The sequence below is a fragment of the Girardinichthys multiradiatus genome, chromosome 8 (genome assembly GCF_021462225.1).
Source record: "Girardinichthys multiradiatus isolate DD_20200921_A chromosome 8, DD_fGirMul_XY1, whole genome shotgun sequence".
Lineage (NCBI taxonomy): Eukaryota > Metazoa > Chordata > Actinopteri > Cyprinodontiformes > Goodeidae > Girardinichthys > Girardinichthys multiradiatus.
Window position 1 is genome coordinate 19,039,908 of NC_061801.1, and position 25,002 is coordinate 19,064,909.

The following is a 25,002-nucleotide window of genomic DNA, read 5'->3' on the forward strand; positions in this document are numbered from 1 at the left end:
TGGCACATTAGAGCAATGAGCTCAATATGATATTAGTCAGGTGTGGTGAAGCAGAGACGCATCTAGACGCTGCTGGACACCGGCCCTTGAAGACTGGAGTTCGATACCACTGCATTAGAAGAAGAATAAAAACACCCAGAAAACGTGGAATGTGTTCCTTTATTATCTACCAGTGAACCTTCAGTGGCTCAACCAGCAGGTCAATTTATCAACTTTCATATTGAGCTGTGGGTCCAGCTGGTATACTAAAGACTAACTTCCTCCAAACACCCAAGTCTACTGGACACACACCTGTTATCCCCTCTAATTCTTTAGAGTAACCCAAACAGGTCACGGAGATCATGGGCCTTCACGCTGCTGTCCTCCCTGAGTGAGATCCAAGAAGCAGGACCTGACATTTCTATGGACATGGGAGAATTTCGTGTTTCTCTACTGATCTTTAGCTGGGTAAGAACGAATGTGAAGGAGAGAATCTTCAACCCGTTCGTCTGCAATGAACAAGCTGAACAGTTCATTACTTTGGACAACTTTTATTTTTATCAGCAGAAGTGGAATAATTGTTCATCCTTATGTTGGGTTGATTAATAATATATTTACACTTTGATTCAATTCATAGTTCATGGAGGCATTTCTCATAGTCTTTGGATTTTCTGTATTTACCTGGGGGTATGAATTGGAAAAGTGGTGAACTGACCATCGAAGTGGTTATCATAATTTCATTCATAAACCCTTATAAAACCACTGATTCATAAAATATGGGGATACAGAACAAGCCACTTTTGTGGAGTGAGAAATACAGCTGTTTTCAAACCAAGACCCCACCAAAAATGGCTGAAAGCAAAAATTGCCATTTTACAATGTTTTATTGTGAATAAAGTTAAAGTGGTCACCTCTACTTGGTGACCACTTAGTTTGTCTTCATTTTAGGACTATTATGTAGTTCTGTTGTGTAGTTCTGTTAGAATACTGTTGCATTACTAAAATATGATATAATCTGTTTGTGTCTTTAGAAAAAGATCTAGATGAAAGAGTCCATGAAAGAGTATGATGGAGTGACTTCTCCCCATTTCACACCTTCAGCGGGTCACATTCCTGTAAAACAATGTCACTGCATGAAGGGTGGCTTCATGGAGATAAACAAGACTGCAGTATAATCCTGCTCCTCTCTCCACTTTACTTGATCTCAGCAGTGTAAGCTGCACATGGGCCGGTCAGTACGTCACTAATATGATTAAGCAGCAGTGGGTGGAAGTAACACAGCTTCTGCGTTTGGTTGAAAGTGACTATCCATGTACTGTTAAGGCCTTTGGGTTTTGGTTAAAGTTTTGCCTAAAAAGTTTATAAAACATGAAAAAGATTTTTGAAAAAAAAAAAATCCAGAAAGATCTGCATGATTTAAAAATAGATAAGAAAAGCAGGCCATCTGCCTCTTAGTATAGTGAAGCAGAAAGGATTAAATCCAGATTATGGCAGTGTGTGTGTGTTTGTATGCGCATGTATGTGTATGTTGCTTGTCATCAGTGTGTCCTTGACTCTGTAGACAAGCAGGAGTTAGCTAGAGAGCTACCATTGGATTGGAAAGCTACAGGAAGCGAAAGCGAAGCACAAGGAGAAGCGTTTACTTTTCCAGTCCACGAAAAATCCCCATCCTTGGAGAGTAAACACTCGAAGAACTCAGGATGGCTTTTTTGATCAAGAGCATGATTGGGAACCCACTGTCAGGAATTGGTCTTGGTGGTGGAGGTGACAAAGAGGAGGAGGCCACCCCATCAGATCCTGCAAAAGCGGCTGGGATGACACGCGAGGAGTATGAAGAGTACCAAAAACAGGTGGTAGAGGAGAAGTAAGTAGAAACAAGGATCAAACTGCATTTTGAGCTGTTGCCATTGGTCCTTGGAAAACAAAATGGCTGCAAATAATCAAATCTGACCTTGACATATTGTTTCATTACATTCTCACACTCTTTCCTTTCCCCTTGTTGTCAAAAGTCCACATCTATTATTAACACCAAAACATCCCTATGTGTAACATTGTGTTTATTATGTTTATGAACAATAAAAAAGAAGAATTCATAAAACATGCATCTGTTCCTGAAGGTCAAAAAGGTGAAAGAACAAAGTAGATTTTTTTTTCTTTGTGTAATGTACATCTGTTATTCAAAATGTGAAGCTGAAGCTTTATTTATAATTTGCTCATTTGAATCAAGTAATAGTAAAAAATATTAATATGTTTAAAACAAAACCAAATAGATTATTAAGATATTTGTTGAGATTCTCCTCTTTTGAATCCATCTAGAGGATAAATGGTGTTAAAGCATCAAAGCTGTTAGATAAATGCATTTAAAGTTGAAATGTTTAGTTTAAGGACTTAAAGATTACAGCTTTATAAAGTATAAAACAAAATCACCTAATCGTTTACTTTAGCTGTGGCAAAAACATGTCAATAATTAGCAGATGCATTTTTTTCTCATTAAACAGCTGTGTCAAAATGTTCCCTTGTACTTAAAATAAATACTTTACACAATTACGTACCTATTGACATTTCTAAGGTGATTAGTATTTATGAGGACAGTGTCAAACTGTGATTATTAAAATGTAACAAATAAAACTAGCTTTATTCAATAAAATGTAAGTCTAATTCTGCAGCAACACACAGACTCCTATCTGAATTACATAACCAGATTAATGTACCTTCTCTTTTAACACGTTGGTGTACTTTGGTTCTTGAAAGATAAGCTGAAATTATGTCTTTCAGAAAAGAAATCATAAACAATCAAAGTACAATAATATGAAGAACAAAAAAAGCCGGCATCTTAAAAACTATTGTGTTTAACATGTTCTGGCAGTAAAAATATTTTAAATTGTATCAGGTTTTGGAAACACGAGATGTTCTGTACTTGTTTTTGAACCGTTCCTGTTGTGATGTTTTGGTTAAATTCTAGATATGCTTAAATCAGTCTGCGTTGGTAATCTCTTTAATTGGCCAAGAGGAAAGTGCACTAAGAGATTTAATGAAAATACAGAAATGTATATCCAGGGTTTCAGATACTTGAAATCAGACACCTTTACAGCAGCAAGTTGACTGATTAGAAACAAAACCATAATCAAAAATAGTCAAGACAGGTCTCAGCCACTCATAGCAAGACACTTATTTACACGTTTGTTTCTGTTATACATTTGTGCAAACTATTTAGTTTATGCCCATAACTGTCAAAATAAACCTCCATGGAAGCACTTTCATAAATTTATGTTTCCTTAATAGGCAACCAAGTATTATTATTATTATTATTAAGAGTAATTGGCAAATATTTCTAAGATATTGCATGAAAAAGATTATGAAGTACATTTTGCTGTTGACCTTTCAATCCAAACGGTTTTCCATGAAATACCAGTGCTGACAGGTAAATCACAAGTTTACACACAAGTCAGAGAAAAAGCTAGTGTAAAGACCTGGTGTTTTATCTAACTTGAAATGTGTTTTTGTGACTTAAAGTAAAAGAGACCGTACTAATAAGATTGTTGTTTGTCTGTCCAGAATGGAAAGGGATGCAGATTTCTTACACAAAAAGGCAGAGCGCGCAACCCTCAGAGTGTGCCTCAGAGATAAATACAGACTGCCAAAGGTAAACACTTGTGTTTTTATCTTTAAACGTTGAACCATATTAAGTGTTTGTGATTCAGCATCTCAAGAAACTTAACATTATACTGAGCAACTATAAGTTAGTTCCCATAAACGTTTGATGTTGGTATCTCCCACACGTTAAAAATTTGTGAGACTTTTATGTCTATATTTCTATGTTTTCCATTATGAAATGCAGTTTGGCCTAGATTTTTTATGTTATGAGTGTAACTGCTAAACAAGAGTGTTCTCATATGTCATACAACAGGCCTTTCTTAATTTGTTTATTTAATATAAACCAAGATTGAAAACTGAAGAAATTAGTACTTATCCACTGGAATTGCATCATTGGTTAAAGGATTCTGTTTGATTATATGTTGTATTTAGCTTGAGAAGTAACATTTTCCAACCTTCTTGTTGAAAATATTAACAGAAAGGTCCCATAAATTCAGAATTTTAAAATGGAAAAGCTTAAAGTTTCTTAACAAAACAAAATTTAAAATCCAATATGGCTGCCATACATTTACAGTTAATAAGAAGTGTTTGGTGCTTTGGTGACTTTCATTTATGGTAATAATATCTCGCAAATACAATCACATTTTGTGAACATGTTGCTACTGTGTTTAAAACTATAAATACTAAGAAATACATTGTTATTAGCTTGTGTGGCTAGCCTGGTCACTGAGCATTTCAAATTACCAATCCCACTAGTTTTCAAACTGGTAACTGAAACATGGCTAAGACGGGTTTCATGTCATTCCCAGAACCAAATTCAAACTTCAGAGGTGAACAGATCACAACATACATTGTCACTACACTTCTGTTATGAGATGTTTCCTGTGAAGGATCAATCAGCAGATCAATCTGCCCTAATCACTAACAGCTTTGGTTGTTTCTACTTAGTAGTTCTCCATCTTAGTTTGTTCATCTTCATTTGCAAATAATTGTGTCAAGATTTAGTCTACGTACCACCACAGATGGGCTGCACGGTTGCGCAGTTGGTAGCACTGTTGCCTTGCAGCAAGAAGCTCCTGGGTTCGATTCCCGGCCGGGGGTCTTTCTGCATGGAGTTTGCATGTTCTCCCCGTGCATGCGTGGATTCTCACCGGGTACTCTGGCTTCCTCCCACAGTCCAAAGACATGCCTGTTAGGTTAATTGGTAACTCTAAATTGCCCTTAGGTGAATGAGTGTGTGCATGGTTGTATGTGTGTTGCCCTGCGATGGACTGGCGACCTGTCCAGGGTGTACCCTGCCTCTCGCCCATAGACTGCTGGAGATAGGCACCAGCTCCCCCGTGACCCACTATGGAATAAGCGGTAGAAAATGACTGACTGACTGACCACCACAGATAGTTTGAGAACCTTGGTGCTACACAACCACATCCTGAGGGGAATATTTAAATCCTTTAACACACAAACTTTCTTTGGCACCAATTTAAACACACGGACAACAAGACAAACTATGCAGGGTGTAACACTAACCTTGGTGCACAATAATGAATGCACTGTATTATGAGAACGACTTGAGGAATCTGTGCAATCAGACATGGGCTGGTTTGATGTCATTACAGTATAATAGCCTTGAGTAAAATGTCAATGTTTCACTGGTATTGTTATTCCAGAAACTTAAAAATGCTACATTTAATTGCTTTTATCTAAAACAGAATGCATCAATTATTTCTATTACATATTATTACAGTTAATTCATTATTTTGGTTTTGACACACAGACCTAAGCAAAAATTAGGCATTAAATTAAGCAATAAATTTAGTAGTCGTTTTCAAGTATATATACTAATTCGCAAGATGATTGCTGTTATGCTCTTTATACAGTAATGTAGGTATAACAAAAATATATTAGCTGGTTTCTTAGCCAGGCTATCTGCTCAAGTAGCAGACCTGCAATTCGATTTTAAATGACAAACCAAGTGGCAGTTCTCACATCTGGGCGAGCCCCTCCTTTTGCTGCATGCCAACCAAATAAAATGAAAAAATCTGATTCTGGGTTAGGACAAACTGGAGTGCCACATATGGAGGTTCCAACCCTGTATTGAGTGTATAAGCGTAAAAATATGCATACAAGCATGAGCAGTCAAGAAAGGGGTGCTCATGCACCTTACATGTTTTGTCCTGGCATATCAGGCAAAAGGAAGATGGTTGCCTGTTTATGTCAAGAATGTTTTGCAAAAGTGCCCCCTCCTCTGTAATGATGCTCTAGGCAACTGCCCCTGAGCTGTATCAAAAACGACCTCTGTAAATACTGCTCAAACCAAGTCCTCTAAAGTTCCAAAAAGTCTTACTTAAATAAGAATAATAGTTGGTGCTCCTTTAGTTTCATCCCCATGGCTGTCAACATCTTTTGTTAGAAATATTCCCAAATACCAGAATTTCACTTTCTTGTAAGTGAGGGAAAAGTGTACCAGCTGTGCAAAGCAGCAGGTGAGGGAGGGAGAAAACGCCAGCCAGTCAGTCGCTTTCTCTAGCACATCATTAAAAGGACTTTAAACTGTTGGAACACTATGACAGACATTTTTTAAAGCTTTAAAACCATAGCTGTTTAAAACAGTTGACTCGCCATACCTAGATCCTGATAGCAACTGTGTAGTTTTAACCAATTAGGAAGCTTCTACTGAACTACAAGTGTACACTGAGTGGATGAAATATTTCTTCTCCGCCCTCAAAAAAAGTTTTTTGCTCTATGTGATGCTAAGGTCTCTCTTCAGTCTCTCTATGCTGGAGCTTTAATGCTGCAGCTTAGAAATAGCAAAAGCACTTTGACAATGAAAGAGACAGCAGGTAATATAGTAAAAGTAAAAAAGCAATAGAAGAGGAAGCCAGAACAGCAGTGAAATGAGTCACAAAGTGAGTAATATTGTAAAAACCCATTAAAATAACTTCTAAGTTTTGTAAACATAGTAATTCCACATCGAAGACTAGAGGCTGTATCTGACAGCCTTTTTAAATGAAATGGAAAAACGCCAAAATTTAACAATTTAGCTCCATCTTTGGCTGTTTTTTTTACCCGAGTTCACCTCTGTATGACAGCAGCACTTGGCAGCTGCTTTCTGTTCAACAGGGGATTACTAAGAAAGGCTTGTTGCACTTTTAGACTTACAAAACCAAATGCCACTGAGCAGGTGTTCCAAGCTTATTAGGGTGAACCTCGGCAGAGAGATCTGGCTTTAGCAAACTGCAACATTTACTTTAGTGGATCTAAACTGAGCAATTGGTGGATTTCAGAGGAGGCTTGATAGAGAGATAAACTGTAATGGAGGAATCGAACAAGGTATGTCAAGATTTCATTTCATTTAAACCGTTAAACAAAAAGTGGACTTAAACCTACTCTTGTGATAACAGTGCATCTGTCCGCAGAGTTGACGACTTTGTCAAATTGATTTAAAATGTCATTCTGCAAAATAATAATGACTTAAAAGTAAACAAATAACATACATGAACAATATCATGCAATTATTGTCATTACATTATGTTTACATCAGATGTAATTCTGTAAGAGTAGCAAATCTGAAGGTTAGCTGGGTTTAAAAAGAAAAAGAAACTCCAACATGCTCTTTTAGTTCAAATTTGTTTAATTGGATGTAGTTCAGAAAAATTATTTAGATTTATGTAAGCAAGTGTATTTTCTCAGGAGAAACGGGAAGTTAGGAGTAGACAGTCACACATCATTACAGAGGTTATCTTTAGATTGTACCTGGGGAGAAAGGCTAAATTAGGTCTGAGATAATCCTACAGATTTAACTTTAAAGTAGTTACAGGACAGAGCCTATTCACATTTAGTTGTTTATGAGGCTTAAACATAGAGAGCGGGAAATTTAAATTCACAAACACAGGGGGAACACTAAATATCCTCAAATGGTCACAGTAAATAACACAGATTAAGATAAAATTCATCACTTTCTTCCCTTGTTTCGATTTTTATTTACTTCTACATGAGTTTGATAGATTTCATTTTATTGCATTACTCAAGAAAAGCAAAGGAGAAAGTGTTCACACCCAAAACGCCAAACACAAATGTTTCTTTTCAGTTAGTTAGTTAGTTGAGATTTTATTTATACAGCAAATTTCATTTTTGAAGGGTAACACAAGGCATTTACAGAGGTTAAAGTGAATAAATAAAGCACGCAAACAACAATCACACAATATAATCATTATTAGACAAGTCGGTCGCTGTGTTAAATTGAAGGATTGATGACCCCCCGCCCCTCCTGAATTTGTAATAAGGGAACACAACAGATAGATATAAACAATATAAAAATATAAATATCCCTAAAACTCTACATAATGTATTTTATCCATAACAAATACATACAAACAAAACTTAAAAACATTTAATTTCAGATCAAATCTAAAATAAAAATGCAACTAGGTAAAAAAGAGTTTTTCATAAAATAATATTAATAAATATGCAATAAAAACTAACAAAAATATAACTTTATGAAAATATGATAAATGGATGACTTATATAAAAACACATATATGGCAGTCAAACGTATTGAATGAACTTCAACTAAAAGCCAAGCTAAAAGCAAAAAAATATTTGCGTACATTTTTCCTCTCTCCTTCACTTGCTTTCTCTTATTTTTTTCAAACTTTTTTCTGACAATCAAAATGTAAACTTTATTCCATGAAAACACAGTTTTAAAACCAAGCAGTCAGACCCTGTGTTTTCCTTAAAACAGCTTTAAATCAGCCTTTAGGACGATATTGAGGAGCCACAAATGTTCTTGAAAGACATTGATGCAACATGCTCTTTTTTCCTTTTCAAAATGAATGCAATCATACTTAATCACAAATCATAAGGATCAGAAGGACAAGTTAACTTTTTTGTAAAATTCATGCTTCATATATTCATATGAATAGATGGTTAGTGACTGGTTCCTGACTATGTTCTCCTACCTAATGTTGACATTTGCAGAGCGAGCAGGACGAGAACATGATTGAGATGGCCGGGGACGACGTGGACGTGCCCGAGGAGCTGCTCAAGATGGTGGATGAGGACGCTACGGAGGAGGAGGGCAAGGACTCCATAATGGGCCAGATTCAAAACTTGCAGAACATGGACATGGACCAGCTGAAGGAAAAAGCCTCTGCCACGGTCACCGAGCTGAAGAGCAAAGCAGAGGAGAAGTGCTCCCTCATGTGAATAGCCAAGGATGGTGAATGTGTCTAAAAAATGGAGAAAGCAAAGGGGGAAGAGACAGGGTGATAACCAAGATAATAATATAACAACTTGCTTGGGACCTATAAACCAAGTTATGAGTCTGAGGTTCTGTACTTAATGGAATAACGCCATTTGACATGTTATTTTATGTCAAAGAAAATAACTTACATTACAAGAAATTATATTAAAACTGCCAGTTTGCATTTACAGAAAAATCTACTGTGAAGGTTTCCTTTCATAGATTTTTTACCCACAAATTTACAGTATGTTATATTACGTCAAGGGTGCCCCATCCTTTCAGTCGTATTGTTAAGTGTTGTCATGAAATGAGACAGATTAGTCTCTAAATGTTTGTTTCTTTAAAAAAATAAAAAATAAATCTAAGCAATCCAAGACATGCTGATAGAGAACCAATCCTTCCTGAGTAATGCAGCTTTCCTCTCGGTTTTATTGTTTTTCTTTTTTTGTTTTGTTTCTCGTGTATAAACATTGAATATATTTAGTTTCTATCTCTGGTGTTACATGAAAGCAGGTGATTATCAGGTGTTAACAACCTCAACTGAAATAAAAAAAACGTTGCAGAAACATTTGCAGATTTGCACAAACCTATGGTATTAATACATAAATAATAAAAGCAACAGATGTGTTTGTTTTTGAAATGCCTGAATGTACTTTGATGTGAGAAGACAAATTTGTTGTTCAAATAAAAATGTGTATCAAACACAAACAATGAGTCAATCGTGGAGTTTAAAATACCAATTTTTATTTTCCATTGCTTTAAATTTTTCAATTACTAATTAGTCCAGTTGTAAGAGAAAACTGAATACCCAGAGAAAAACTGCACAAGCACAGGTGAGAAGTTCAAACATGGCACCTTGCAAGCCTGAGAAAATAGTTAACCTCGTCACCCTGCAAAAAACATCATCCTCTATGAGAAAAGATTTCCTCAAATCTCATTCAGATAATTGTTCTCACCAATAAAAACAATATGTCCCATTAATTCTATCTGTTTAAAGTTGTTTTGAGTTTTAGTCCCTAATGGTTTTCATAATTATTATCCCTCAAATGTAGTCATACAGCCAGAAATATATAACATTAGGTAGCTACAATTAACATTATTTACCCAAATTCGGGTTACCAGAGTGAAAAATAAATAGGTCTTATTTAATTGGGGATTACCCCAAACAGTTAGTAAAGATTAGGCTGAACAGAATCAGGACGGGGCTGGGGGTGGTTGGATGAGAAGCTGTAGCATTCTGAGTTTTACAAGAAGCCAAGTTTGAACGGCTGTGGATTTGTAAAGTCTGGAGATTACATCTAATAGGATCAGCACCACCAAGGTTGTCAGCCCGTGCCTTCCTACCCTGCCTTTGAGTCCATCTTTCTCCAAGTGGCATTTTTTTATTCCGCAAAATATACCAATGCAATTTCAAGATTACTGCGCAATTATGATGGATAAAATTTTTCAGTGAGGCAGTGAAGTAATTTAACTCGTTTTTAAATGACTGATCTGCATTCAAAATATAGTCACAGTCTAACAAACACTGTTAGAAAAATTAGAAAAGTCTAAAATAATTATTTCAAGGCTGGTTAAATGTTGTGTACAATCAGATAAAAAAATACCAAATTAAAAGGCCACAAATGTAGAAATGGAGTGGCATAGATTATATAAGTCATAGTGATTCTCAAAAATGTTTATTTAATTGTTAGATAATTTATAAAACCTAAAGAAAATGTAATATACTATAAAAGTACATATTCATTTTACAAAACTGAGAGCAGACTTTTGAAGAAGTTTGCAAAAAAGATGGCTGGCATTTCTTTTCTTGTATCTCTCCAAAGACATTATAAAACCTGAGATGTTTAGAGCAACTCAGAGCAGTCTAGACTCTTTACAGTTCACTAGTAGAGCAGGTAGGGTTGATGCTGTAAAATCTGTGTCTGGTTTTGGGTCACTTGGATTGAATAAAACATTTCGTAGACTTTTAATCAGTTTACTCTATACCACCTCATATTTTAGCTACAAATCTTGTGAACAGTCACTACATTACCAGGATTTAGTTTTTGGGCTAGTTAATTTTACAAACAGAACCCAAAGGGTGCGGGTTAATGGTGTCTTATCTGACATACTTTTATCTTCCACTTGTTTTTCATGAGGGTCGTGTCCTTTCACAACATTTCTTCATTTTATAATACAATGAGTCTCTGTGATTGGATCTCTGTTTGAGACTGATCATGGCTCTGTGGTGAAGGACATTTTTGACTGGTGTGAGCGCTCCCTTCAGAAGAATAACATATCAAGAAATATTCATTGATTGTAGAAAGGAGCCTTCACCATGCCCTCCTGTTTTTGTCCATGGACAGGTTGTTGAAGATCTACAACATTACACATGCATCGGTACAATTACCAACAAATGCTTGACTTTTGAGGCTAATACTGTTTTAAATTTTCCAACTAGAAATAACTGAAATTACCTCTGTGCACAGATTGGGCTCTGGAACCCAAGGGGCTGAATCTCTCTTACTCCAGAAATGCCTAGAAGGAGAGGCCTTGGGCTGGTTCTGGGATACTCACACCCTCGGCTGTGTGCCTCAATTTTGGAGTTTTTTTGGTGAGCAAGAGGGTCGTCTCTTTGCAACTTCAGGTTGCATGAGAGAAGGTTCTGACTGTTGTCTGTGCTTACACACCGAATAGCAGTTTAGATTACCTTCTTGGAGTCTCTGGATGGTGTCCTGGAATGGGTGCCATCTGGGTATTCAGTGGTGTTCCTGGGAGACTGTGGTCAACGACCACATCGGTGTTACCTGGAAAGAGAATAGCCTCCCCGATTTGAACACGTGTGATGCACGGAATGTCCATAACAAACACCATCTTCAAGTTCATAAATGTATTTGATACCAGGCCACCTTGGGCCAAAGTTCGATGATCAATTCTGAGGTAGTTAAAAAGTTCCCCTGGGGCAGGATCCCAAATGTAGATGATATTCGGCCTGATATTCTAAAGGTTTTGGACATTGTGGGGCTGTCATGGTTAAAACACCCCTTCAGTGTTTCATGGCAGACCGGGACAACATCATTAGAGTGGCAGACTGGGGTGGCGGTCCCAGTTTTTAAGAAAGGGGACTGGAGAGTGTGTTCTAGGTATCGAGGGATCACACTTCTCAGCCTCTATAGCTTACTCTGGGATGTTGGAGAGGAGGCAGACCTCCAGGAGGAGCAGGTGGTTTTCATTTTGGCTGTGGGACAGTGGCCCAGATCTATACCCTCGCAGAATTGCTGAGGGGATCATGGGCCATGTCCCCTGAGGTATTTTGTGGGTGGCCATTCCGAAGAATGGGGTATCGGGGTGACTTTTAAGAGCTATCCAACGCTTGTATGCCCAAAGCAAGAGCTGCGTCCACACTCCCAATGTTCCCAGTGCACGTTGGTTCATATGGTTCTCAACCAGAAAAAGGTGGACTGTCTCTCGTGGTTGGGGGTCAGTCTCTGCCTCAAGCAGAGGAGTTTAAGAAACTTGTTGTCTTGTTCACGAGTGTTGGTTTATTGTAACAGGAGATGAACAGACTGATTGGAGCTTCATCCGCAGCAATGAAGGTGCTGCTCTAGTCTCTCGTGGTAAAGAAGGAGCTCGGCCAAAAAGCAAAGCTCTCCATTTAATTCAATTCAATTCAGTTTTATTTATATATTGCCAATTCACAGCACATTCACAACACATCTCAAGGCACTTCACAAAGGGTTTGGAATGGTGTAGGGTTGTTGGGGAGGTTAGAATAAACTACTGAGTGTTAGAGTTTGGCCATTTTTGAATGGGCTATATGTAGGGGTGCTAAGTAAAATAATAAACTGATAAAGTTTGTCCATCTAGAGCCCACTTGTTATACTAAAAACCACAAGGATTGGGGGTACCTCTCTCAGTCAGACTGATTATAACCACTGAAAAAGAGAAAGGGTCGCACAGGTAGCAGAAATAGAGGGTGTGTTTGCCACCTCAACCAGAACTGAGTCGATTTAGGCTACACTTGACTCCTTCTTACTCCATCCAACAGGGAGGGAAGAAGGCAGAGGTAAAAATAATTCGAGAGTGTTGTTTCCGGTTGCAATTTACTGGTCCATCTACATTCTGACCCTCACCTACGGTCATGCGATATGGATCATGAATGAAAGAACGAGATTCCAAATACAAGTGGCTGAATTGAGTTTCCATGTGAACTCAGGCGTAAACATATGGTGGGCAGAAGACAATGTAATGTAAATGTAAAAATGTTTAGCAAAATTGTACGGTTCAGACTTGTTGAGCATTCCCACCTCAACAAAACCAGTCGCAAAGGAGGCCAAAGCAACCCTTGCTGACCCAAACCATCCTCTTTATCATAATTACAGGTTGCTGCCATCTGCTCACAGATATATGTTAATAATGTACAATACAAAAGGGTACAATTGTTCATTTGTCTGTGTTGGTGTAAGCCTCATTAATATTTTGACCTGGTAGGCCCACCAGAAACTGTTACAGACGGTTGTTGTTTTTTTTATTATTGATGTCAATTATAGTTGTACTTTTTTCATGTGTTCTCTGTTAACTGCAAAACAAATTGGCCCTTTGAGATAATAAAGCCTATCTTGACTTGACTTAAAGAAGAAGATTTTTATGTAGTAAATTATTTTCAGCATAGTTGTTATTTTAGCATAGCTTTGGGATTAGCGGTAGCCAATCTTTAGTTTTTAAGTTTAAATTGTCAAATGAAAGGTAATCCTGTGTTATTATGTGGCTTTACTTCTGTGCTGTCTGTATACCACCAGATACAGTGGCAAAATATGAAATTATAAGGAAATAAGAGGTTTTCTTTGCTTCATAAATATATTTTTTGAATCCTATCTTATACATTGTGGTGTAAGTTAAGACAATATTGAGCATCCTGCTTTTCTTCGCGGACCCCCTCTCTGTTTGGCCAACACAGGTTAACGTCTTTAATTAGGACAAACTAAATAGTTTTAGGGGTTTTAACTCTTTTGAGTAAAATAACTAATCCCCTTAAACAGGATTACCACACTGCTGTCAATCTTTGTTAAGTGGCTATAGTCTCAAATTGTTATTGTTTGTGCTTCAGTCACCCTATTGAACATAAAAGGTAAAATACATTGTTTAAAAATCTTTTGTTTGGTAAATGTTTAATTTTATTTATTTCAAATAGCCCATTAATGTGTGGCAGTTATAGATCCAAATGTGTGCAAACTACATATTTTTTCTGGTCAGCAAAACAAACAGTTCATTGAACAGACTCATTTTTGGCGACAATATCTTGAAGATGTGATTAAATATTAAGCTGTCATCTTGCAATCCTTGCTTTCTCCAGAGATCTTGTAATTATGATTTTGTTGTACCTTAATCTGTGGGTTTAATCTTTCCCCTTTTTTTCCCCTCCACACACTGACATGAACATGACATCTGGAGAAGTGGAAAGATGGTTTTAAGATTTATGTAAGTAGGTTTACAGGCATGCTGATGCACTTGGGATATGATGGGTGGAGCTCTGCGGGGGGAGGCTGGTGGCTGCACAGTTACCCCCAAAATCCAGCAGGACGGCCCATCTGTGACGTGACGTGGGAGGGGTGTCCCGCACAAGCACCACTTTAAAAACCATTAGCAAAGATGCTCCATGACAAGAAAGAGGGACAACTTTTCCAAACGAAAAAACAAGATCAGAGACGGGAGGAAAACTTTCAGGAAAAAGTAGTCTGTAAATTCTGACATTTCTTCTGAACTTTAACCGACCGATGTGGCTGCTCGGATCTACTTCCCAAATGATGATGATGATGATGGATGAGCGCAACTCTCCCTCCGCACGCTCCGTGCAGAGCCCTGGAAACAACCCGTCCACCGTCCACAGCATCGAGGCCATCCTGGGCTTCAAAGAGGACACCATCTTCCACAAGTCAGTCGCTTACACGGGGTCACAGGAAGACCCGGAGCGCAGCGGGAACGTTATTGTGACCCAAAGAAAGAAAAGTCATTACACTGACAGCTGTGACAGTGAGTAGTTTTTAGTTTTTGTTTAATTTTTGACAAGTTAGAATATATGAAACATATATTGCCTAATTTCTTTTCATAACGTTTCAAATCTTTGGATTGTCACATTTTTTATTGTAGCAGGTGTCGCTTCATAAATAGTTTAAGTCTTTTTTAGCATATGAGAAATAATAAGTCCTAAAGAGAAATTTAAAAATTGGGTTAACCTTTAAAAAAAAAAAAATACTGTCATCTGGCCTTTATTCCTGAACGCCTCCTTTTTCTGCAGGTGTCTGCACCGAGGAAGCTACCGCAGGCCCAGACTCACCGGACAGAGACAGCAAGTTGTCCGACGACGAGAACCAGAAGAAGAAGCACCGCCGGAACCGAACCACATTTACCACCTACCAGCTCCATGAACTGGAGCGGGCCTTCGAGAAGTCCCACTACCCGGACGTGTACAGCAGAGAGGAGCTGGCTCTAAAGGTCAACCTACCGGAGGTCCGAGTGCAGGTATAGCATGGTCTGCAAAATGATGCAATTAGTTGTATTTGTCATAAACAGGAGGATTTACAGAGTCGCTTCATAAATAATATTACATGTAAATATTGTATAATGTTGTAGGGATTTCCGTTTTTGAAACAAAATTAAATAGAAACTTACAATAGGCCAAGTTACGTTAAACTCACATCAAGTGTTTTAGACTTCCAACATTTTATTTTTACCTCTTAAATCAGTCCATTAACATATTTTAATGAAGCATATTTTAAAAACAAATATAGAACAATGCTAAATGGCAATTTAAAAAAAAAGACAATATTATCAAAATAAATGAATGTAGCCAAATGAAAGTCTGGATGTCCTAAGCATTATGTAGCAAAGCTGACATCTAAAATGAGCAGCTCTAGGAAAAGGTTCCCGTTTTGAGTCTGTGGGGTCCAGAGTACCTCTTTACATATAAGATACAGAAATGATTGATTTTACAATATTAACCTGATTCAGTGTGTTTAGGTTTTAACATAGTTTTAAACTTAGAGTAACAAACAAACAAATTAATACGCAAAGAAATAAGAATAACAATGCAGTGTGCAAATTTAATGTTTAGCTTTAGAGGAACTGCTGCTGTAGAACAACAATAGCCAGAATAATGGCTCCTAAAATAATAATAATTATAAAATTGATAAGATTTTCTGTTTTTACTGAAAATTAAGAGATTTCTATTAAGTTAAAAGGAATCTGAAGAGGAAATTCCCCCAATCTCTTTATAAAATGTATTAAAATTGTGTTCTAAACAGAATTTAGAAAATCTTTTAACTAAACTAATTAAATATTTGTATATAGTCTAATATCTTGCATAAAAGAATTGTATTAGAAATGTTTGAGATATGGTGTTTACATTATTGTTACACCATTTTCAGTCTTCCATTTGTTCTGAAAAATCTCTTTTTAGGTGTGGTTCCAAAACCGGCGAGCCAAGTGGCGTCGCCAGGAGAAGCTGGAGGTGAGTGCCATCAAGCTGCACGACACCCCTTCTCCCTCTCTTCTGTCTTTTGGCCGATCCACCACCAGCTCCCTGGGCTCTGGGCTGCCGCTGGAACCCTGGCTCTCCACCCCTATCACATCTTCTGCCTCCTTGCAGTCACTGCCAGGCTTCATCAGCGGCTCGCAGAACCTCCCGGGCACATATGCTCCCTCTCCGCCCCCATCCATGGCTCCATCCTTGCCAGCGTCTATATTCAGCTCCCCAGTCCTGGGACACAGACCTCACCTGCCCCACATAGGTTCTATGTGCCCCCCACCACCAACATACCAGTGTGCAGCCAACCCAAGAAACTCCAGTATAGCCTCACTGAGGATGAAAGCCAAGGAGCACATTCAGTCTATTGGGAAGACATGGTGATGCCAACTGAAGGATTAAAATGGACATAAACATTCAGAAGACAGTGGTTTGAAAAGGTTTTATCTTCCTGCTGATTGGATTGTAAAATTTTGAACACTTGGACATTCCATAAAAAAGCTTCAAAATCCTCATCAATGATACATAAGTTCCTGTAAAATTGTGAACAAGTGAAATAACTATAAAGTATAAGAATTTGTTTGAATGTGCTTTGCTTATCATTTGTTAGAAATTTGTTTCAAATGTGAAGTTTTGTTTTATCTTAACCTTGTCTCATTTTAGCAAGGTGTTTTGTTATCAATATAACGAACATCTCCAATGGTGCCCATTTGTATGGTTTTATTCTTTTGATGGCAATACAACAATATCTATTTTGCTGATCATCCACAGTCTTTTGACTGAAATAGTGAAGAATGAAGTACTGTAACAAATGTAATATATTTTTTGTCTGTACAATAAACTCACAAAATATAAAAATAAGTTTCCAAATGCAAGAATTCTTTACCTGTTCAAGAGCTTTTGGACTATTGAATCTTATGTAATTTCTAAAAAAAATAAGGAAAACAAGATATGTGCTTAATATATGGATACATAAATCCAAAACCGGCGAGCCAAGAGCAAAAAACCAAAAAAGAACAACATAGATAATGGCTAAATTGTCTAATATTAAAATTATTTGGAAAGATGACATAGAGGATTATGTACAGCACCGATCTGCTTTTTACATGAGAAATTGGAAATATTGATTGTAGTGCCCTCTAGCGGTAGATAGCTGCCTTGTCAGGGCATTATTTTTTTTTTTTAGAAAAGGGCAGTCATCTGACAGCGAAATATTTTTTCAATAAAAGGTTGTGATTCTAAGATTTTCAGTGTTTATCTCAAATTATCAAATTATTAATTACCCCAAAAAAAGAAACTGTCTTTGAGTTATACCAAAGTGGCCTCTTAACTTCCTCTCTATGTTTCAGAAAATGAGTCATATCAGCCCGTTAATTTCCTCCTCATTGAGTCACATAAACTGTATCCCACTCTCCTGGGATTTGGCTCCTAATAGGGGTGAAAGTGGCTTGCTCTTCAATTGTTCATCAATCATCCATGACAATCATACTTTGCAGAAGGAAGAAGAAAAAAAATGTTTCTAAGAACGATTTGTTTAGCCAAGCTGTTGCAATTAGCTGTTGCAATTTGTCCTATTGTCTGCTTGAATCCCCTGGGAGCTAAAAATAATACTGATTGTCATCTCTTTCCAAAATAGAAAAACACTGGGGGTATCTGTTTGTTTATTTAGTGCTTTTTCTCGCATACAAGAGTCATCACCTAACCATGTCACACTCTAATGGCTTGTTTTCACTTATAATTATGGTTATGTTGGCGTTTTGTGCGACACTTAACTAGAAAGTTACTCAGACATGAGAGATGTTCTTAAAATAGAACTTGCGCACCACCTAGTGGTTAAAAGGTTGCCGTACAAGTGGCAGACCAATGATATGCATGTTTTACAAACTCGAGAAAAACTTAGTTTTTGATCTCTTTTGTCTATGGTTGAAATACGATGTGAAATGTGAAATACGACGGATCTTTATGCAATGGCTTTTTCTTCAAAGAGACAAGTGGAACAAAAACACAAAAAGCACAAACTATGCTTTCAATTAATCAATAAAACAAAAGTTATGGTGGTGATTTGCAATGTGTAAAGCATGGTATGACATCCACAATGCAGTTTTATTTATTTCAGATTCTCAGTTTCTGCAACTCCACCTTTTCAGTCAGTCAGTAGTCGAAACATTTCATTTTGTGCAAGTAAAAATGTTAAATCACTGAATTATGTTGTTGTGTCTCTGGTGTCTTTCTACAGCACAGAGTTTATACATTATAAATATATGATCACAGAGCAGGTTAAGTAGACTTCAGTCTTCAAGTTTGTCTTGCCATCAGGAAGATTCATTCTCTTTCAGTTTCAAAGCCAGAAGGAGATCTAACATCTACAAAACAACAATTAAACAGAGATATGTCAGAATATTAAAAGAGAGATTAATAACAGTGTTTAAATCTGCAGGCTGACCTCTCGGGGATGTTTTCCTCTGTTGTCTTCTTCCTTGTTGTTGTGGAAAAGCTTTCGCAGTATTGTTTGTCTTTTAATCTTTGATGACAGATCCTCCACAGTTGGGTCCTTATCAAAGATCTTGTCCGATTGTAAAAACGTGAGGTAGTCAAGGTTTACCTGCTGCTGTTCAGGCAGGCTCTCAATGCTCTTCTTTCCCATTAAATGACCTGTAGGTTCAGAATTTAAAATATATGTGATTTAGTTTTTCTTCAGGCAATTGCAATGTCTTAAATTTGGAAAATGCAACGTAAAAAGATCTGCTGCATTTTAAAAACAATTCTTATCATTTAAAAGCTATAATGAACCTATTTTTTTCTTAGTGATTATACAACACATAATGATTACATGAATTGTCCTTTATCCGAGTGTTACACTGTGATTTATAAGATTAATTATTAAAATATTTGGAGACCTAAGTTACAGCAATGTTACAGCAAAACATAACAGAATTTTAGAGATTTCGTCTATTATCTATCACCAGATACACTAAACTTTGTTTAAATAAGTATTTATTAAACAATACGTTTTTCTTACCTACAGCCCAGTGATTGCCCCTAGGATACATTTTTCCAACAACTAATGCAGGTCTTTCAGAGCAACGCAGGAGACAAGGCGCAGCCGCCAGGATAATAAAAACCGGGCAGAGCGCTCTGCAAGACCATGAAAAACAAAGACGCACCGCACACATGATAGGAGAAAAGGTCAACTCTAAACTAAGCGATTATATCAATCCTGACGTTGCATTGACTTAACCTGGTCAAACCTTAAATATTCTACACCATGATAGATATTTCTGGTGGTTGGACCGATGTCAGGAAGAAGACGTCCAGCTATACCGACTTGCAGAAGTTCTTCTCCCGATGTCTTTGATAGGAATGACTAATGATGAAAGTTAAATGCCCCTCCTGAAACAGCTGTGCGTCAGCGGGTCTTTTGCAGAAGTGCCGCGGAGGAAAAGTGATGCGGATATGTAATCATTTATAGTCGCCAATTACAGATCGCAGATGTTGCCTACATAGTTTGATTCAGGTGTGAACGTCATAAGCATGAGGACAGAACCCCAGGATTCTGGTGGATGTACATAGATAGTAACTTTGTAATTATTAGCTTAATCATTGTTTTTTGGTTGTTCATCATGTTTAGAGGGGAAGTTGGCTACTGTTTAAGTGGCTGGAGTTGTGTTACTGTTTTGCGTCTTGGTGTTAGTTGGAAACTTCTTGTATTTCCTAATAAGCATTCTGTCATTTGACTTTATTGCTTTTTTCAAGCAAAACCTTAAAAAAACTTGATGGACTTCGCTCGGTTAATGTTCAATCCAAGCTCCAGTAAAGAGTTCCTCAATTAAAGCCTGGTTTCTCTTGGTAGCCTCTTAAGGGATGTTACAGAATCATCATTACCCTCGATATTATTGTTCAGACAAGTTGTACTGTAGGACCTCACTTTTGAACAGGTTAGGATCATTTCGTGTTTTGAAGGCAGAAAGTGAACAGATATATATTGTTCTCACATTTTATTGTTACATGGAATAAGTTGGGTGTGATGTTATTTTAGATCCCCTTTTGAAGGAAATGAAGCCTAACATTTGCTGATTTCTGTGCTCATTGAGTAGCCTTATAGCAAAATAAATACCCATACAACAAAGTATAATAATAATGAATTTCCTGCTTTTAATGTATGCTAAAACATGTTATCTGTTGAAGCATTGTGTTTTAAAACAACAACATTTTTCTTTAGTTGTTGCCACCTTCATGTAAATGATAAATCATCTTTAAACTCCAGGGTTAATTGTGGAGTACCACAGAGTTCAGTACTTGGGCCAATTCTCTTTACTATACAGGTCCTTCTCAAAAAATTAGCATATTGTGATAAAGTTCATTATTTTCCATAATGTCATGATGAAAATTTAACATTCATATATTTTAGATTTATTGCACACTAACTGAAATATTTCCGGTCTTTTATTGTCTTAATACGGATTATTTTGGCATACAGCTCATGAAAACCCAAAATTCCTATCTCACAAAATTAGCATATCATTAAAAGGGTCTCTAAACGATCTATGAACCTAATCATCTGAATCAACGAGTTAACTCTAAACACCTGCAAAAGATTCCTGAGGCCTTTAAAACTCCCAGCCTGGTTCATCACTCAAAACCCCAATCATGGGTAAGACTGCCGACCTGACTGCTGTCCAGAAGGCCACTATTGACACCCTCAAGCAAGAGGGTAAGACACACAAAGAAATTTCTGAACGAATAGGCTGTTCCCAGAGTGCTGTATCAAGGCACCTCAGTGGGAAGTCTGTGGGAAGGAAAAAGTGTGGCAGAAAACGCTGCACAACGAGAAGAGGTGACCGGACCCTGAGGAAGATTGTGGAGAAGGGCCAATTCCAGACCTTGGGGGACCTGCGGAAGCAGTGGACTGAGTCTGGAGTAGAAACATCCAGAGCCACCGTGCACAGGCGTGTGCAGGAAATGGGCTACAGGTGCCGCATTCCCCAGGTCAAGCCACTTTTGAACCAGAAACAGCGGCAGAAGCACCTGACCTGGGCTACAGAGAAGCAGCACTGGACTGTTGCTCAGTGGTCCAAAGTACTTTTTTCGGATTAAATCAAATTCTGCATGTCATTAGGAAATCAAGGTGCCAGAGTCTGGAGGAAGACTGGGGAGAAGGAAATGCCAAAATGCCAGAAGTCCAGTGTCAAGTACCCACAGTCAGTGATGGTCTCGGATGCCGTGTCAGCTGCTGGTGTTGGTCCACTGTGTTTTATCAAGGGCAGGGTCAATGCAGCTAGCTATCAGGAGATTTTGGAGCACTTCATGCTTCCATCTGCTGAAAAGCTTTATGGAGATGAAGATTTCATTTTTCAGCATGACCTGGCACCTGCTCACAGTGCCAAAACCACTGGTAAATGGTTTACTGACCATGGTATCACTGTGCTCAATTGGCCTGCCAACTCTCCTGACCTGAACACCATAGAGAATCTGTGGGATATTGTGAAGAGAACGTTGAGAGACTCAAGACCCAACACTCTGGATGAGCTAAAGGCCGCTATCGAAGCATCCCGGGCCTCCATAAGACCTCAGCAGTGCCACAGGCTGATTGCCTCCATGCCACGCCGCATTGAAGCAGTCATTTCTGCAAAGGATTCCCGACCAAGTATTGAGTGCATAACTGTACATGATTATTTGAAGGTTGATGTTTATTGTATTAAAAACACTTTTCTTTTATTGGTAGGATGAAATATGCTAATTTTATGAGATAGGAATTTTGGGTTTTCATGAGCTGTATGCTACAATCATCCATATTAAGACAATAAAAGACCTGAAATATTTCAGTTAGTGTGCAATGAATCTAAAATATATGAATGTTAAATTTTCACCATGACATTATGGAAAATAGTGAACTTTATCACAATATGCTAATATTTTGAGAAGGACCTGTATATATCCTTCCAATAGGTCAAATTATCAGGCAGCATGGGATAAATATTCACTGTTACGCTGATGATACTCAGCTTTACTTATCCATAAATCCTGATGAACCCAACCAGTTAGATAGACTACAAGCATGTCTTGAAGATATAAAAACTTGGATGACTTTAAATTTTCTGCTTCTAAATTCAGACATTCAGATAGAAGTTGTCGTCTTTGGACCGGAGTCTTTAAAAAACAAACTGCTTAGTCAATCACTTAACCTGGATGGCATTAAATTGACCTCTGATAATAAAGTAAAAAACCTTGGTGTTACTTTTGACCAGGACATGTCATTTAAATCCCATATTAAACAGGTTTCTAGGATTTCCTTCTTTCATCTCCAGAACATTGCCAAAATTAGAAATATTCTATCCAGGAGTGACACTGAAAAACTAGTCCATGCATTTGTTACTTCAATGCTGGACTATTGTAATTCTTTACTATCAGGATGTCCACAAAATGCAGTTAAAAGCCTTCAGCTGATTCAAAATGCTGCAGCAAGAGTTCTGTTGAAAATTAAAAAGAGAGATCATATTTCTCCTATTTTAGCTTCCCTTCATTGGCTCCCTGTTAAATCCAGAATAGAATTTAAAATTCTCCTCCTCACATATAAAGCCCTTAATGATCTAGCTCCATCATACATCAGAGATCTGATTGTTCCATATGTTCCTAACAGAGCACTTCGTTCTCAGACTGCAGGTTTACTGGTGGTTCCTACAGTCTCTAGAAGTAGAATGGGAGGCAGATCCTTTAGTTATCAGGCTCCTCTCCTGTGGAACCAGCTCCCAGTTTTAGTCCGTGAGGCAGACACCCTATCTACTTTTAAGGCTAGGCTTAAAACTTTCCTTTTTGATAAAGCTTATAGTTAGAGTGGCTTAGGTTATCAGGGAGGGAGCCTTCCTGCCTCCCTGTTGGTTGGAGTAAGGGGGAGTCAGGTTTAGCCTAAACTGGTTCAGTTATGGTTGAGGTGCAAACACACCCTCCATTTCTGCTACCTGTATGACCCCTTCTCTTTTCCAATGGCTATAATCAGTCTGACAGAGAGAGGTATCCCAATCATTGTGGTTTTTAGTAAAACAATGACCATCAGTGGGACCCTTTGTGAGGTGCCTTGAGACGACATTGTTGTAAATAAGCGCCGTTTAACTAAATAATCTGAACTGAAACTATCTGTGTAGTTATGCTGCTATAGGCTTAGACTGCTGGAGGACATAATGACCAGTTTCACCCTCTTCGCTACATTCTCACACTACTCTCCAATTTTGCATTATTTACTGTTATTTCAGCTTTTAACTTTGTTCTCTTTTCTCTTCCTAGAAGCTACACTTGGCCTGACTCTGTGTCTACCTGTGACACCTTTCTGGAGAGGGGAATCGTCCGAGCTTCTGCTGGCAACAACTTAATGCTCACCCTCTACCGATGATTCACATAGCCCTGTCTTTTAGTGTTTAACCCTTTCTCTCTCCTAGACATGGCTACTGACTGAGCTTTTACTGTAACTAACTCTATGTGCTCTTTTTCAGACTCTAACCTTGAAAACTGGCTCAGAGTTTATCTGTTCTTTCTTTCTAGGTGAAACGACTAAAGGAGCTACATCCATTAACATTTACTTTTCCTTCCCATAGAAAGGACTCCTGGATCAGTGCTTCTTTGTTCTCTTTGTGTCTCTGCTCTGTTCTCTCTAACCCCCAGTCGGTCGTGGCAGATGGCCGCTCACACTGAGCCTGGTTCTGCTGGAGGTTTCTTCCTGTTAAAAGGGAGTTTTTCCTCTCCACTGTTGCTACATGCATGCTCAGTATGAGGGATTGCTGCAAAGTCAACACCAGTGACTGTCCACTGTCTCTACATGCTCATCCGGGAGGAGTGAATGGTGCAAGTCACTGACTGGATGCAATCTGCTGGGTTTCCTCAGACAGAAAAACATTTTATCCAATTTGAATAAAAAGCTAACTCTGACTGCACTGTTCAATGATTAGGATTAATTGGAATGTATGTACCTGACTGTTGTGAAGTACCTTGAGACGACATGTGTTGTGAATTGGCGCTATATAAATAAAACTGAATTGAATTGAATCTTATTTTATTTGTGAGTTTTTATTGTTAGATTATTAATCTTCAGAGGAAATCTTTATTAACATAAAAATCTTAAATAAATCACATATTTTACATGAAGGAATAGGGGAAAAAATGCAACTGCAAATATTTTAGGTTGTCCTGAGAAGAAAAATGCAAGAAACTTTTTATTTGGTGGTTGTAAGGTGCTAGAATAAATAACCATAAAATAAATACATTACTTAGGTGTGTGAATGAGTGTGTGCATGGTTGTTTGTGTGTTGCCCTGCAATGGACTGGCGACCTGTCCAGGGTGTACCCCGCCTCTCGCCCATAGACTGCTGGAGATAGGCACCAGCTCCCCCGCGACCCACTATGGAATAAGCGGTAGAAAATGACTGACTGACTAAATACATTTTTCTTTTTAGAAAGTCACATTGTAAATATCCAAAGGTCAAACATCCCACCGATCACTAAAAATAAGTCACTGGCGTAAACGGATAAGAGACACGTGAAATAAATTTCTGAGCGTACACAGTTTCAATATGGTGACACAGGAAAACCTGAAAGCTTTTAGACTACCTGCCAGTGCTCCACATTTAGGTCCTTTAAGACTAACACTGTGACAACCAGTATGATTCAGACAATGAAAGTTTGATTCTAACTCAGAAAT

The 25,002-nt window shown here is 37.9% G+C and overlaps 3 protein-coding genes across 3 annotated transcripts; 2 read left to right on the forward strand and 1 right to left on the reverse strand.

Moving 5' to 3' along the window:
- The first annotated feature begins 1,507 nt into the window (after nucleotides 1–1,507).
- On the forward strand, nucleotides 1,508–9,523 carry cplx4a (complexin 4a). The gene is made up of 3 exons (XM_047372043.1): nucleotides 1,508–1,843; nucleotides 3,535–3,622; nucleotides 8,551–9,523. Exons 1-3 carry the CDS (start codon nucleotides 1,680–1,682, stop codon nucleotides 8,776–8,778), a joined length of 480 nt encoding a protein of 159 aa, XP_047227999.1. The 5' UTR covers nucleotides 1,508–1,679; the 3' UTR covers nucleotides 8,779–9,523.
- A 4,221-nt stretch (nucleotides 9,524–13,744) lies between these two features.
- Nucleotides 13,745–17,175, forward strand: rx3 (retinal homeobox gene 3). Its single transcript, XM_047373195.1, has 3 exons — nucleotides 13,745–14,824; nucleotides 15,090–15,313; nucleotides 16,251–17,175. Exons 1-3 carry the CDS (start codon nucleotides 14,569–14,571, stop codon nucleotides 16,698–16,700), a joined length of 930 nt encoding a protein of 309 aa, XP_047229151.1. The 5' UTR covers nucleotides 13,745–14,568; the 3' UTR covers nucleotides 16,701–17,175.
- Nucleotides 17,176–18,400: 1,225 nt separating this feature from the next.
- Nucleotides 18,401–19,742, reverse strand: LOC124873077 (gastrin-releasing peptide). Its single transcript, XM_047373583.1, has 3 exons — nucleotides 19,336–19,742; nucleotides 18,760–18,968; nucleotides 18,401–18,679 (listed from the first exon to the last, which is right to left on the reverse strand). The coding sequence occupies exons 1-3, from the start codon at nucleotides 19,487–19,489 to the stop codon at nucleotides 18,629–18,631; spliced, it is 414 nt and encodes a 137-aa protein (XP_047229539.1). The 5' UTR covers nucleotides 19,490–19,742; the 3' UTR covers nucleotides 18,401–18,628.
- Nucleotides 19,743–25,002: the final 5,260 nt, after the last annotated feature.

What these genes read in the sequence shown, in the direction of transcription:
- rx3 (XM_047373195.1), top strand. Translation starts at nt 14,569, where the DNA reads ATGTGGCTGCTCGGATCTACTTCCCAAATGATGATGATGATGATGGAT. An exon ending in TTACACTGACAGCTGTGACA is followed by an intron (nt 14,825 to 15,089) that starts GTGAGTAGTTTT and finishes CTTTTTCTGCAG; the next exon opens with GTGTCTGCACCGAGGAAGCT. An exon ending in TACCGGAGGTCCGAGTGCAG is followed by an intron (nt 15,314 to 16,250) that starts GTATAGCATGGT and finishes ATCTCTTTTTAG; the next exon opens with GTGTGGTTCCAAAACCGGCG.
- LOC124873077 (XM_047373583.1), bottom strand. Translation starts at nt 19,489, where the DNA reads ATGTGTGCGGTGCGTCTTTGTTTTTCATGGTCTTGCAGAGCGCTCTGC. An exon ending in GGGCAATCACTGGGCTGTAG is followed by an intron (nt 18,969 to 19,335) that starts GTAAGAAAAACG and finishes CTGAACCTACAG; the next exon opens with GTCATTTAATGGGAAAGAAG. An exon ending in GAGGAAAACATCCCCGAGAG is followed by an intron (nt 18,680 to 18,759) that starts GTCAGCCTGCAG and finishes GTTGTTTTGTAG; the next exon opens with ATGTTAGATCTCCTTCTGGC.
- cplx4a (XM_047372043.1), top strand. Translation starts at nt 1,680, where the DNA reads ATGGCTTTTTTGATCAAGAGCATGATTGGGAACCCACTGTCAGGAATT. An exon ending in AAACAGGTGGTAGAGGAGAA is followed by an intron (nt 1,844 to 3,534) that starts GTAAGTAGAAAC and finishes TTGTCTGTCCAG; the next exon opens with AATGGAAAGGGATGCAGATT. An exon ending in ATAAATACAGACTGCCAAAG is followed by an intron (nt 3,623 to 8,550) that starts GTAAACACTTGT and finishes TGACATTTGCAG; the next exon opens with AGCGAGCAGGACGAGAACAT.